This window comes from Echinops telfairi, unplaced genomic scaffold, assembly GCF_000313985.2.
Source record: "Echinops telfairi isolate 266 unplaced genomic scaffold, ASM31398v2 ScPeMD7_9;HRSCAF=40, whole genome shotgun sequence".
Taxonomy (NCBI): domain Eukaryota; kingdom Metazoa; phylum Chordata; class Mammalia; order Afrosoricida; family Tenrecidae; genus Echinops; species Echinops telfairi.
In genome coordinates this window covers 91509366-91523910 of record NW_022103906.1, presented here as the reverse complement: position 1 = coordinate 91523910, position 14545 = coordinate 91509366, and the positions used below count along the sequence as shown (strand labels likewise).

At 42.4% G+C, this 14545-nt stretch overlaps 1 protein-coding gene across 1 annotated transcript in view; it reads right to left on the bottom strand.

Moving 5' to 3' along the window:
• NBAS (NBAS subunit of NRZ tethering complex) overlaps positions 1 to 14545 on the bottom strand; it is a gene marked incomplete at its 5' end in the record, with an annotated part of 394305 nt that overhangs the window by 6555 nt on the left and 373205 nt on the right. The window contains one exon of the mRNA XM_045286598.1: positions 12875 to 13003. Coding sequence (XP_045142533.1) covers positions 12875 to 13003 — 129 coding nt within the window. The remainder of the gene's footprint in view (positions 1 to 12874; positions 13004 to 14545) is intronic.

The window sequence follows — 14545 nt, the reverse complement described above, 5'->3', positions numbered from 1 at the left end:
AACAAACTCACTGCCATCAAGTCAATTCTGACTCATCGCCAGCCTCTAAGGTAGGATGGGGCTGCCTCTGTGAGTTTCCAAGGTTACACCTTTATGGGAAGAGAAAGGCTGATCTTTCTCCCTCGGAGCAGTTGGTGGTTGGTATTGCTGACCTCATGCTTAGCGGCCGAACGTACAACTACTGCGCCACCCGAGCTCCCGTCTCTTCACTCATTTGTAGTCGATCTGATTTTTGTGTATTCCATCTGGAGAGCTCCATGCATATATAGTTACCTTTTGTTTGTTGAGAACAGGTATTAACTATGAAAAAGTCGTTGATCTCGCAAAATTCTATCATGCGATCGCCAGCTATGCTTCTACTACCAAGGCCATATTTTCCAACTGCTGCTCATTCTCTTTTTTTTTTTCTGCTATTCATTCATGTTTTCAACTTTTGCATTCCAATTGCTAATACTTATTAATGAATCCTGATCGCATGTTTGATCAATTTCCGACTGAAGATGGTAGAATTCTTTAATGATTGGTGCATAAATTTGAATAGTAGTTGTACTGACTTGATTTCCCTGTATGTGGATACATATTCTATCACAGATAGCACTGTATTTCAAGACAGACCTTGAAATGTCCTTTTTGACGATGGTCAAGTCATTCTTCTTGAATCTGTCATTCCTTGCATAATAAATCATTTGACTTCCTTGTTCAAAATGGCCAAAACCTACCCATTTCATCCAATATTTTTGACAACTTCCAGTTGTCCCTAGGTCAGTGGTTCTCAACCTTCTTAATGCTGCGACCCTTTAATACAGTTCGCCTTGTTGTGGTGACCCCCAACCATAACATTATTTTCGTTGCTACTTCATCACTGTCATTTTGCTACTGCTATGATTCAGGAAACCCCTGTGAAAGGGTCGTTTGACCACTGCCCTAGATTCATACTTCGTACACTCCAAGTTCTGATTATTGACTGATGTTTGCAGCCGTCTCTTCGTTGTACCCATCAGCAAATGAAAGTCTCAACAACGGCTTCCTTTCTGCACACTTTCTCCATCCATGTCAGGAGGGTCGATGCCACTTTCAGAAGGCAGCTCTCCCTTGGCCATCCTTCGAGGGCCTTCTGAACGGAGAGGCTCACCCTCTGGCACCATGTCTGACAATGTTCTGCTTCTTTCTGGGAGGACTTCAGTGCCTTACAATGTCTAGATGCTACCCAGAGGCTTTCACTGTCTCACTCCTCTAAAGCGGACAGTCTGTTCTTAGTCTGGAAACTGTTGACACCTGTTCACTGTGGGGGCCCCTGTTGGCATTGGAACTACCAGTGACCTAGCTTCCAGCGTCTCAGCAACACACAAGCCTGTCAGCTTGTCATACCGCAGTGGCAAGGGGTGAATAATTCCTCTGACACTCTCAGAAGTATTCTTTCTTACTTTAAAAATAAACTCATTACTCACCAGGAATTTATTTTGCTATACGATCTGTGGAAAATCACTTGCCCCTGAGAGTGGGCTGATAGTTTAAGAGCTTGAGAAAGTGAATACATATATTGTCGCTTTGGGACTCAGATGGTTTAAATAAACGAGACCAGTCCAGGCAGATGAGTTGATTCTATTTTCCTCATCAAATAACGCTGAGTGGCACGAGCGGCGTGCTGCTGCTGTGACAAGAAGACGAGGCCCGAGGCCGGTTCCAGCCTGTGCTCCTTTGCCACAGAGCCGCGTCCTCCGTGACGCCGTCTCCCGTCCCTGCTCCCACACACGCTGTCTGTGAGGGACGCGCGAAGCCGTGCATGCGCTCATGTGTCCAGTGAAGCACATAGCTGAAAGTATTAGTCAAGCAAATCGAAAAACAAGACTTTCTAGAAGGGAAGGAGTTTGCACATATCATAAAGTAAGGGAAGAATCCACCTTGCCCTTCAATGTTTTCTTTCTTTTTTTTGTCAGCAATTAATTTTTGAGGATAAATGAAACGCTGCAGATCTTGGGGAAGAAATCTATTAAAGCACAAAGCACGACTGTCTTCTAACCCATTAAAATGTTATCTACTTAATTCCTGTTTCAACAATAGGTAATGAACCTTCTCTAAATTAAAATCTTTGATTTTATGGATCTATACCAAGCTAAGAGTAATTACAGTAATGAGGTAAGCTAAAATTCTACTAGCAAAATATATGAAAGGTCTCGTTTCAATTACTTTAAAGAAGACTATTTAATTTTATTCCATTGTTTACTTTTAAAAAGGATATTTGTCACATACATATAAACATTGTGGGGGGAGGGAATATGGAGAAAGGGGAAACCCATCGCAACGTTGGATTTATAGCCCCCCTCAGGGGGGACGGACAAATAACAGAAAGGTGGGGGAAGGGAGACCACAGACAGTGTAAGACATGAAATAACAATAATAATATGTGATTGATCAAGGACTCATGAGGGTGGGAAGGTGGGGGAGGGAAGGGAAAATAGGGGAGCTGACAGCAAGGGCTCATGTTGAAAGAAGTTGCTTCGGAAATGCTGATGGCAACATATGTACAAATGTACTTAATACTATTTGAATGATAGATTGTTATAAGATTTTTAAGAGCCCCCCCTCCCAATAAAATGATTAATTAAAAAAATTAACCACAAGGGCAAAAAAATTAAAAGGACACGACCAGTGTGTAACTGAAATAATAAAACTGCCTAAAGATCATTTCCCCACCCTTACAGTCTGTAGAGATTCCTTCGACAAGAAGAGCAGCCATAGGCTGGGGATGAATGACCATGAGGCACGCTGACCTGTCTTAGAGCATGCCAAGGCTGAAAGGATACTAGGAATTAGTAGATATGCTCGGAATTCTGCTAAATAAAAAGAGGCTCGTACCCAAAGAGCAAAACTAACAGCAATGACTATGAAATGAAACTTTGAACAAAGATGAGTAGATTAAAAGGCGACTGTGCTTGTGAGGGCGTGGAGTAACCGGAACTCGTACACTGGGGGTGGGACTTTCTGCTCTGGAAAGCAGTCTAGCAGCCCCTCATATGATTTCTTTTTTGCCCTTGTGTAGAGGACACGACCCCAAACAAATGTGTGCTGATGTCTTAGTCCAGCAGGCCTGGTGCTGCCTATGTCAATGAGCATGATGGAAAGTTTCGCCCCATTTCCAACCCTCACAGTTGTGGAAATCCAGTCACGTAGATCGCTAACTTGTAGATATTTTAAAATGTATTTTAGTCTAACAAGCTGTCCTGTACATGTACACTTTCCTCTTCTCAACAGTGTTTTAAGAGCTAGGTCATTGGCTACTTTAATGAAACTATCAATACAATTACAGCAAGTTCCATGGGCAGGATTTATAATGTTCCTCCAATAAAGTGATAGCATGTTTCTAACATGAACTAGGGACATATAGAAACCATAGCTATATGGATGGATTTGAGATTGCACTTAATTGTAGCCCCAGTCTAGGGACAATTAGTTCTTATGATGTGTCCCTACTTGACACTTCTTCTCATGGAGAGTGCATGGAGTATATGGAAACCACAGCAACGTGTGGTGAAGAAATAAGGATGGTATCTGGTCATCAGAAAGAATAGCATCTGGGGTCTTAAAAGCTTGTATTCAAACAGGTGGTGAAGTGAAATTACTTGCTACTGCTCTTCTATTCATAATCTTTGCATAATTGGGAGTATGCAAATAACACGCAGATGATTGTAGCTAGGGGATTGGTCAGTGTTTCCATTCTGTAGGGTCCAAGGGTGAGCCATTTCCGTCACCAGTGGCCGAGGCACCAGAGGCCACCGCTCCGAGACTGTGAGACAGAGTAGTGGGCTCCGTGGTCTATGAAAGAAGCACAGCTGAGTGCCTTTGGAGAGGACGCCGGCTTGGAGACTGGGGTGTCCGATGCTGACAACCAGAGACTGAGAAGAAGCCATGGTACGTACAAAAGGACTGTATCCTGCTGCTTTCTGATCTTGGCGTGTTGTGACTTAGTAACTTCCCATAACTGACTATGGTCTGTGTGTTCTGTGAGGCTGTTGCAACAGGTTATTGCAGCCAGTTGAGAAGCAGAAGTGCTGTCGCGGGATGGCTGCTGTCAAAATCAGGTGAAGAAGGTTGGAAAGTGGAGGCAGGTCTGGTTTTCTAGGAGCTGATGTGTCCCTATGCAACCCCCATGCCAGCTTTCCCGTTTTAAAATGGTCATCGTCATACTCATCTGCGAACGCACAAAAAAGCCAACCCATTGGACCCTTTAAATGGATGAATAGTATGACATACACATATTTCTCAATGAAAAGATAAAGCTGTCTTAAAGAGATGCAGACAATGTCATTGCTTTCTTACCATGAGACCTTTCTAAAAAAATGGCCTGAGCACAAAAGCAGGTGGCAATTCTCCACTCCAAGAAGTGCAGGCCCAGAGCCTGCTGGTCCACGTAACCCCATCGGATTTGTTTCCATTCATTTCCCAGAGACTGTGAGTAGAACAGCGCAATGCAATGGGCTTTAAGAAGGTCATTTTTATGCTCCCTCTGCTCTATGCCTTTTAGGGGCTAATATCCTTCCTTTGTAGAGAAAGATCTTTTTCAATACTCTAGAAGTCTTCCTAATTACATCAGAAATATGGTTGAGTGCGGTTGCTGACAGTCAGACCTAGAGTTTAAATTTCAGCTCGGGCTGGCTACTAACTGTGTGACCATTGTGTCTCTGTGCTTTCAGCTGTGAAACCAGAATGGTCACTTCTCACATGAATATTAAGAAGATAAAGTGAGATAGCTTTTATTAAAATGCTTGGCAAAGAGTTGGTAATTGAAAGACAGTAGTCGCTATTAACATCAGGGAGAAAGCCTTAATTAGGTACTAAAGGTATTAAAGACTTCTTATAAGCCCTTGAATTATTCTTTTAGTCCACACGGCAGCCCAGGAGAACCCCTGGGACCTGGAGGCGGGATGGAGGCATGAAGTGGGAGAGAGGAGGGAAGCAATGAGAGCAGCCGCCGCTACAAATCTGGAATCATGAGACCAGAAAATTTTCAATATGTAAAACTATCACAGATAACTATCTGCTTAATTTGCTGAAACAAATCAAGAGGCTTCCACCTAAATAGAAAATATTCAAGAAACGCTATTCCAACACCCCAGCAGGTGTGTTCTTCCTGGAGAGAGGGGATGGAGACTTGAAGGGAGTTCTGAGCCTCACTGAGGCCATGTGAAGGCAAATCTAGCAGCCGGTGTTATACAGGAGTTTTATTTTTCATCAACAATAGCAGCTTCAAGAAGAACTTACTAATTCCGGTCTAGGAAGAGGCTGTTGGACATTTGTGAGAGGCTACATACTAAACGCCTGAGGTTTGCAATTTCAGAAAAGCTTAAGAGAAAGAAACGAGCCCTGCCATTGGAGGGAAAACCTGGCATCAGCACTTAGGCACCATCCCTTCAACTGTAAACACCTATAAAGCTGTCAGTACCGTATAACAAATAGCAAAATAATACATTCTATCAGCAAGCACGTGGGGGCGTTTCTCCACTTGGACCTGCACACTGTGCAGGAGTGATTGCCTTTCAGGAGCTCCTTTGCCAAATGTTTTATTTTATTTTTTTAATGCCAACAAGAACAACCCATAAGGGGGAACACCGTTGTGGATGAACACAGGTTCCCACTAATGGACAGAGAGCATAGAAAAGCACAATTTAAAAGGAAAGCAAAAGTCGTGTCTGTTTCACTGGAATGCCAAGTACGATTTAAAAGTGGCGAGGCAGACATTGTACAAAAAAATGTCCATTGAAGCTCTGACTGTTTAACTTTGGGAGAGCAGTCATCCATTATAGCAATATCTTATTTCTGAGTAATTCCACTGTTAATTCTGTTAAGTATTTTCATATCTTTTGATCATGCCAATAACCCTTTCTATGCCATGAAATTTGCTCTGTTCTTTTGAGGCAGTAGGCTCCTGGGACTCATATCTCCCAGTGTAAAAGCGTTTTACGCTGAGTGTCTGCGTTTCCTGTCTAAGAGCACCTTACACACTCTTCAGAGGAAACATGTTATTGACATTCACCCACATAGGGAAGAGTGCACAATTCACATGTGCAGAGCACAAGGCATGCCTCCCATGCCAGAAATTAGAACATGACTAACATTCCACAAGCCTGGCCTCTCCAGTCCCCGCTTCCCTCTTCTCCTCAAAAATCACAACTACTCAAGTTTTGGGGACAGTAGATGAGATGAGTTTACCCCTGGGGGCACAGTGGTTATGCTTTGGGCTGCTATGCAAGGTCAGCTGTTCAAAACCACAGCCCTCTGCAGGAGACAGTCACAGAAACTCACAGGGACAGTCCTTGTCCTGTCCTATAGGTTGCTGGGCATCAACATTGACTTGATGGCAGTGAGCTTTGATTTTTAACTTTTACCAAATAAAATTATTGATACAGCACTCTTAAAAAAACTTTTTATTGAGACATAATTCACCCATCAGGTTAAATACAGAGAACATTGCTGCAAAAGCGAGGGGACACTTACCCCTGCTATCAAGTCTGTTCCTGATCAGAACGGCCCTTCAGGCGAGAGCAGACCTACGCCTTTGGCTTCCAAGACTTCAAAGCCTCATGAAAGCAGAGCACCTTATGGAAAACTTTAATAAAGTACTGGGATTTTTTGTGGGTCTTTAATAAAAAGTATTTTTTAATGGGTCTATATACATCTGAAGGCAGTGTTTCAATATCTTTAACCCCTCCCCAAAGAATTCTGCACTCTCCCATCTATGCCACATCAAAATGGCAGTTTGGGCATACCGGAAGGATTCCAATCATGTTCCTTTTCAATGGTTTGTGAGTTTGATGAACGAAAGCAAGTCCGTAGGGATAGGATCAGGACTGCATGGTGGCGGAGACACCGTTCTCTCGTGACCCTCAGAAGGCAACCTTTCCCGTCTGCAGTGACAAGAAGGAGCAGCGTTTGTGATGGAACACAAGAAAAGCCCTCGGGCAGTCTTCATGGGTTATTTCTCCCAGTCCAGTTTTCAACGAGGCACCTCTTCCTGACACATGATACCCATGTCCTCGGGGAAAATGTGTCAAGATAAACAGGTGTCTTAACCTTGTGAGATGACCCCTCTGCCTACTTAGGTGGCACAGCAGATCCCCTCAGAAGTCATATGTATGTATGTATATATGTATGTATTTTTAAAGGCACCCTAACGAAACAGACAATTGCATTACTGAAAGTACTCGTCTGCAGCCACTGGTCACAGAGCCATCTTTAAAGACAATTCATTGGGAATAACTAGTGTGTATATATGTGTATATATGTATATATATATAAACTGGTTCCCTAGTAGCAATATTTTTGACATACTCTCATACCGAAGAGGTCACTCATTTAAGTGCACAGTGTTTTTAATATATTTACAGAGCTATGCAACCACCATCGTTATCTAAATATAGACGATTTCAATCACTCATAAATGGCAACTCCATATCCTCTGTTCCGCTCTAACTTCCGGTCCTAGACAACCACTCATCTGCTCTTTGTCTCTATCGATTTATTTTCTGGACTTTTTGTATAACTGGAGTAATATAGCATGTGGTCTTTTGTGAATTGTTTCTTCCACTTAGAAAAATATTTTCAAGGTTTGTCTGTAGCATGGATCAATATTCACGCCTTTTAATTCCCAACTAATATTACATTGCATAATATTCATAACTTATTCATCTGTTTATTAATTGATGGAGACATAGGTTCTTTCTACTTTTTGGCTATTATAATGCTTCTTATGAACCTTTATCAGCTGCACAAGACCTCTTTAAAGTATTGAAATGCAAAAAACATTTGAGGACTAAGGTGCAGATGTGCCTGACCCAAGTCAAGGTATTTTCAACTGCCTCATATGCATGTGGAAGTTGGACATGGGATAAGGGAGGCCAAAGGAAAACTGATGTGTTTGAATTATGGTGCTGGAGGAGGACACTGAAAGTATCCTGGACTGCCAAAAGAATGAAGAGATCTGTCTCAGAAGAAGTACAGCCAGACTGCTTGACAGAAGCAAGACTTCGTCTCCCCTACTTTGAACATGTGGTCAGGAGAGCCCAGTCTCTGGAGAAGGACCTCATGCCTGGTAAAGGAGAGGGGCAGGGAAAGGAGGAAGCCCTTCTACAAGATTGACTGACTGCACTGATGGGCTCAAACCTACGACCGAGTGGGAGGACGGCACAGGACCAGGCCGTGCTTCATTCTGCTGTACACGGGCTGGCTCTGAGTCGACGGCAACGTGGCCACACCCGACAACAGCACTCTGAACCTCCAAGCACTGGAGTTAGCAGTGGACGGATGCTCTCCCTTCTACATGCAGTCGCGGGAGTGGAATGCTGGGTCATGTGGCAACTCTACCCTTATACTGTTGAAGGGTCAGTCTCCTTCGCCAAACAGCTACTCCTTTCTACCTTCCCACCAGTTTTGGGCGCGGGTCCCACTGTCTCCAACGCTTGCTATTGCTTGATTTTTATATTCCTGTTGTCCTAGTGAACTTGAAGGGCTATCATGTCCTTTTGGTCAGTATTTCTGAAGTGGCTAATTATGTTCAGTATCTTCTCAATGCTTATCGGGCAACTGCACCTCTAAATCCTGTGCCCCTTTCCCGGTGGCACAGCACTTGTCCCTCTGTCGTGGCGGTGTGGGCGTTCTTCACCCTGGGCACGCCTAGTGGATGTCTCATGTGCACATGGCTTTCTCCATTCTGTAGGGGGCTCTCTCACTTTCTCGGTGGTTTTTATTTTTTCCTTTTGTCATTTATGCTTTTGTTACTATATCTAAGAAATCACGACCTTATCCAAGGTCCCAAAGATTTATTTCTATGTTTTCTTTAAAGAGAGCTGTCATTTTAGGTCTTCTGTGATCCACTTTCAGTTAATTCTTATGTAGGGTGTGAAGTAGGTATCCACATACATTTTTATTTTATTTCATTGCCATATAAGCATCCAGTTAGCTCAGTATCACTTGATAAAGGCCTGCTTGGATTCTTCTTCTCAATATTATGATTGGAAAGCTTTGTGTCTGGCTTCTTTTCCTGAAGATGTTGTGAGATTCATTCATCTTGTGTATAGCATTCATTTATTAATTTCCATTGCTACATAGTAACTAAAGCATTTACTGATAGGTACATACCACACTTAAAAAACACACATTGTATAATTGATGGTATTGTGTTGTTTCCAATTTGGGGTTACTTACATATATTATTTCCATGAACATTCTAGGGCAGGTTTTTATAGTGGCTATAAGCATCCTTTCCTGGTTGTTTAATGCTTAGGTATGGAATTTCTAGGACATCGCTTACGCCTTTGCCCAGTTTTAGTGGATACTGCCAATCCTCGTGGCTTTTCCCAAGTGGTGAACCAGCTGAAGAGTTTTACCAGGTTTGTAAGGGCCTTCCATCTACGGGGTTATTTTTGGAGATAAAATGAGAAGCTAAGTTTCAGAGTGATTTGAAAATCTGGAAGTCCAAATAAATGAGACAAAAGTGGTTGGCTGTTCAAAATTAGGCCCGTTAAGTAGTTAACTTTCAGTTTACAGCTTTTCAAATGTCAACATTTAATACCCTTTGAACTGAGTTGATTCTGATTTATGATGATCCTATGTACAAATGTCATCTGCTTGAAGTGGTTCAAATGAAATGTCTACATATTAGAACAGTGAAAACATTTACTTAACAAATGGCTCATTTGCCATATGACCCGATCCTTTCACTCCTGGGTGCGTGGGACCCAAGAGAAATAAACACATATGACCGCCCAGAAAGCTGTACGTGGGTATCATGGTCTCAACTCAAAACTCCCTCCCAGCGAGTCAATTCCGACCCATAGGACAGAGCGGACCGCCCTATGCCTGGCTCTTTACAGGCCGAGAAAGCCCTGTCTCCTCCGAGCAGCTGGTTGGTGGTTTCAAACCCTGTGGTCAGCAGCCCAACATGTGCCCACAGTGCCACCCGGCTGGTAGCATATCACTCATAGTCTGAAAGTCTAAATTATTCAAATGCCCACTAGCTGCTAAAGAGAGAAACAAAATGTCTTAAATCCATAAAATATTCTGCTATTTAGCAATGAGAAGAAGTGAAGTATCAATAACATGGATGAACCTGGAAAACTGTCAGGTAAAAGAAGTCAGTCATGAAAAACCTACATGTTGCATGATTCTGTTAGTACAAAATATCCAAATTCAGCCAATTGCGACAGAGACAGTAGGTTAGTGGGTGTCTAAGGCTGTGGGGGGAAGGAGGTCATGGATGTGGAAGGGTAACGTGAGCAGACCGTTGATGCAACCACTATACATCTTTGACAGTGACACGAGAGGCACCTAAACCTTCAGTTGGTAAAACTAGAACTACATACAACTAGAAACGCAGACACACACACAACTGCGGGCATCTCAGTGAGGTCAAAGGACTAGATCAGTGTTTCCCAAAGTGGGTAACACTGCCCCCAGGGGGCTCTGGAATGATCCAGCAGGGTGGCAGAAGCAGATGCCTACACTTTATCTTGGATTCTGGGCTATGCTACAAAAAGTTTATCACTGCCAGGGAGGGCACTGAGGGAATTCTTTTCTTTTTTTTTTTCTGAAAAGGGGATGGCAGGCCAAATAAGTTTGGGAACCTATAGGTTAGATCAATCAATGTCAGTATCCTGGTTATGAGATGGTATTTATCCTTATGAGCATAATATTATCAGAGGATATTCTGGGCGAAGTATATACAGGATCTCTGTTCATTAAAGCTGAGTGTGGATTTCAAATGAATTCAAACTAAAGAGTTTTCACATATTTAAACAACCAACAATTGTGCAAAACTTTAACTAGGTCCTTGGAAGATGCGAAAGGTCGGAGCAGACTCTGAAGTTTTCTGAGGCATGTTTAAAAGCCACAACTTACTGTGGAGAAGTGACAGATCCCTCTCATGAAATTCCTGAAAACGAGGACCTCAATAAGGCACAGAATGAACTCATCCCACCCTCCCCGCCCTTCGCTTCCGCCCTTGTATCTGTAAGGCGCAAAGACATTACGTGCTATTATCACAACCAAGGTACTACCACCTGCAAGGAGTTTAAAAAATGCAGTTTTAGAAATATGCTGCATATCTGAAGCGAAGTTGGAAAGTGTTATGCAGGTAAATCAGTGCCATTAAAAACTATTTGGGTGTTGCAATGTTCCCATTTCATTTCTTATTGCGTGTGCGTGGGGGTGAGGTGTGGGTACAGACTAGTTCAGGAGCTCTGGCTCCAGTCAGGAGTCTAAAAGATGCATTTAAAATGAGAAGTGATATACTTCTCATTCGCCCATGGTGTTGAAGAGTGCACCAAAGAGCGCTATGTAGGCTGAATAGGGAAAGCAAGGCGTTGTAGATCACTTCTGAATTCTAGACGAGGCCCCTGGCCAATCTGAGGGAGGATGATGCGCAGAGGCACTACTACATGTACAAGGGTGGGCGGATGCCATGCAGGCTGATTTTCTTTAGCTCTCTCTTCCAGATTTCTTGGGTTTACAAGGAAAAATAGACTAAGGAAAAAACGGTCTGTAATTCTTGTATCATTTAACTCCCAAAGTTAGGAAACTTAGATTTTGACACAGCTAGGGAGCCTGTCGCTAGAGACGTTGCCTGGGTTTCCTACTTCAGCCCAGTTGCTCTAGAGGCCCTCGTTCTTACGTAATTCTCAATGAAAACTGAATGTACTCCCGAACTCTTTACAGTAGCTTACACATTCTTCTGAAAATGCATCAAATAAAAATCATAATGAACAACCATTTTGTTTTGTTTATGATGGCTGTTGATAAACATTCTACTTTCCATAAGCAACAAACTTTTCGTTTTTAGCCATTAACATAGTCTCACATTCTCCATGTCTTTCTCCCACTCACATCGCTATTTTATATGGCAAGCAAGCATAAACCTTTAGAGTTTTTCTCTACTTTCTAGTTCCTAGTAAACATCCTGTGGCATTGTTGTAAATAATAACCAAAAAATATATGTACATACACATGTCATATAGGAGTGTATATATAAGCGGGTATAAATCCATTCTAATTAGTGTCTTTGAATTGTAAATGATTTGCATATAGAATCTGACTCATGGTGAGTCTATATATGTCAGAGCGGAATTGTGTTCTACAACTTGTTCAATGATTATGATCTGTTAAAAGTGAATCACCAAGTCTTTCACCTACAACACCATTGGGTGGGTTCAAACCAACAACCTTTCAGTTAACAGCCTAGTGCATAACAGTTTCTGCCACCCAGGGACTCCTATATATATTACATACACACAAACACAAAATCACACACGCAAAAGTAATCAGAATAAAAAAGTGATATTTCCGTGGGTTTTGAGTAAGAAATAATATGAATTCCTTCAAATAAAAACCCTCGAAGTGTCTAATTGGGAAAAAAAAAAAGTAAATGTTTCTTCCTGACACAAGCAGCTTCGAGGGCGAAATCTCAAGACCTGACTTTTGTATTCTGTGTCTCAGGCCAAGAAGTCTCTTTCAACGACGGCATAGGTTTCCAGAGAAAAGACGTGTGTGAGGTATAAGGTGGGGCCCAATTATTTCACAAGCACACGCATTCTGAAAGGAAAACCTGAGTGACTCTAGGAATTTCCTAGACCCAAATTCTCACTGCGAGGGGGCAGCTCTGAAAAACATGACTGGTCCGGCTGCTTTGATATTCTCCTAAAGAAATTACTATACGGCTTCTCTAGAGAAATAGCATTGCTATTTCGTTTTGAAGTTCAATAGCTAAACAGAGTCTGGCTCATGGAAAGAGCTCCCTTAGTAAGTGTTTGTAAAATACAGAAACATGTGCTTCTGAGGTGACTATGGATGAGCATGCTCATCGTTCCCCTGACGTCACCGGACATACCTTAGCAACAGCTGTGAGCTGCTCCAGTGCCAGGGCACCGAGACGCTCGTCTTGGCTCTCGAGAAGCAGTTTCAGGGCCGGAAGCAAGAGGCGCTGGTCCAGCAGCAGCAAGCACAGCTCCTTGATGCACTGAAAGCAGAGGTCAAATTCTGGGCGTGAGAACAGAGAAACACTTCTCATCGCTGGTGCTTTGGTGCCTGTGACTTTCCATACAGTTTTCCGTAAGTGTGAGCGAGCGCGTGAGACGTACACACCGGAGAACACTGATCACAGTGTTCGGTATTTGCTTCCTTCACTTCAACATGTTTCGAAGATAGTAAGAAGCCTTAGTGACACAGTAGGGTAAGCACTGGATTGCTAACTTCAAGGTTGGCAGTTCAAACCTACCAGCTCCCATGAAGATTTGCAGTCTTAGCAGCACTATAGAAAGTTGAAACGAGTGGGAATCCATTTGATGGTACTGGGTAGGTTTGGCCCTAAGATATTAGATATTTGTGTACAACATTGTTCTAATGGCTGCACAATACCTCTTTGTGTGAACATAGTATTATAATTTATTTTCCTAAACTAAAAAAAATGGAGGAAACTGTATTTGGCTGTTCTATTTGTTAGAACTACTGTTAATGACTCTAATGAACAATACTCAGCATACAGCATATGCTTAATAAAGAGTAAACCGTTTTATGAGTTGCCAGCAATATGATCAATATTCAGTTAATACCCACAGCAAGAAAAGAAATTAATACACTAAATATTTTAAAACCTGTTTATCAGGTGTTTAATGTCAAGGTAAACATCGAACACCTAACAGACTTAAGATACTCTATCTTCATGTTATGTTTGTGGTCAGGGAAGAAAAGGGTTTGGATCTCCACAGGTGAATTTGAAGTCTATTCTCAGCTTTTCAGTATACTGGCTGAGCCTGTTATCAGAGAACAATTTATTCCATAAGGTAACAAATGGTAGCCTTTTCCAATTAAAGTATAAAGGGATAATAATTTTTAAAAAAACATTTACATGCTACTCTTTCCTGCTGAGCACTGCTCCGTGGGTGCCTTGGTGCGATCTGTGACCTAAGGAAGGGGACTTTGGGAAGTGAGCACAAAACTACCCTTGTTCGATGGACCCTACATGGTTGAAATTCTGAGATTCCTTGTATGCTATTCAATAGAACCCTATCAGAAGAATATGCCACTCCATGATATTTTCATAACTTTGTTTTTATATTGTAAAGAGCAGATTAAACGAGAATAATATGAGAGGGTCCCATTTAAAGCTTAGCATAAAATTATCTTTGGAACTCCACTCAATCTGATGATTATTATTTAAGCTTTCACCAAACACATCTCTGCTGGAAATGAGCAAGGCATCCGAATTTCAGATGGGGAGGTTTGCTGCAGTAACTTGTGTGGCACTGACCAATATAATCAGGGTATCCGTTTCGTAAAATGTCTATTTTCAGCCGTTTGTTTCATTCACTCGGAAAGGTACCTACATGTGTGCCTTAAAGCGCATGTGACAGAGAAGGCTTACCAGGCATTTGTGCCAATAGACACCCAAATGGCAGAAAATATTTGGGAGGGTGAAATACACACCCCCATGCCTGACAATCTGGCCCAGCTGCCAGGTGCCAACTGGTTCCTGTGTCCCCAGCCACCGCGGGCCACCCCC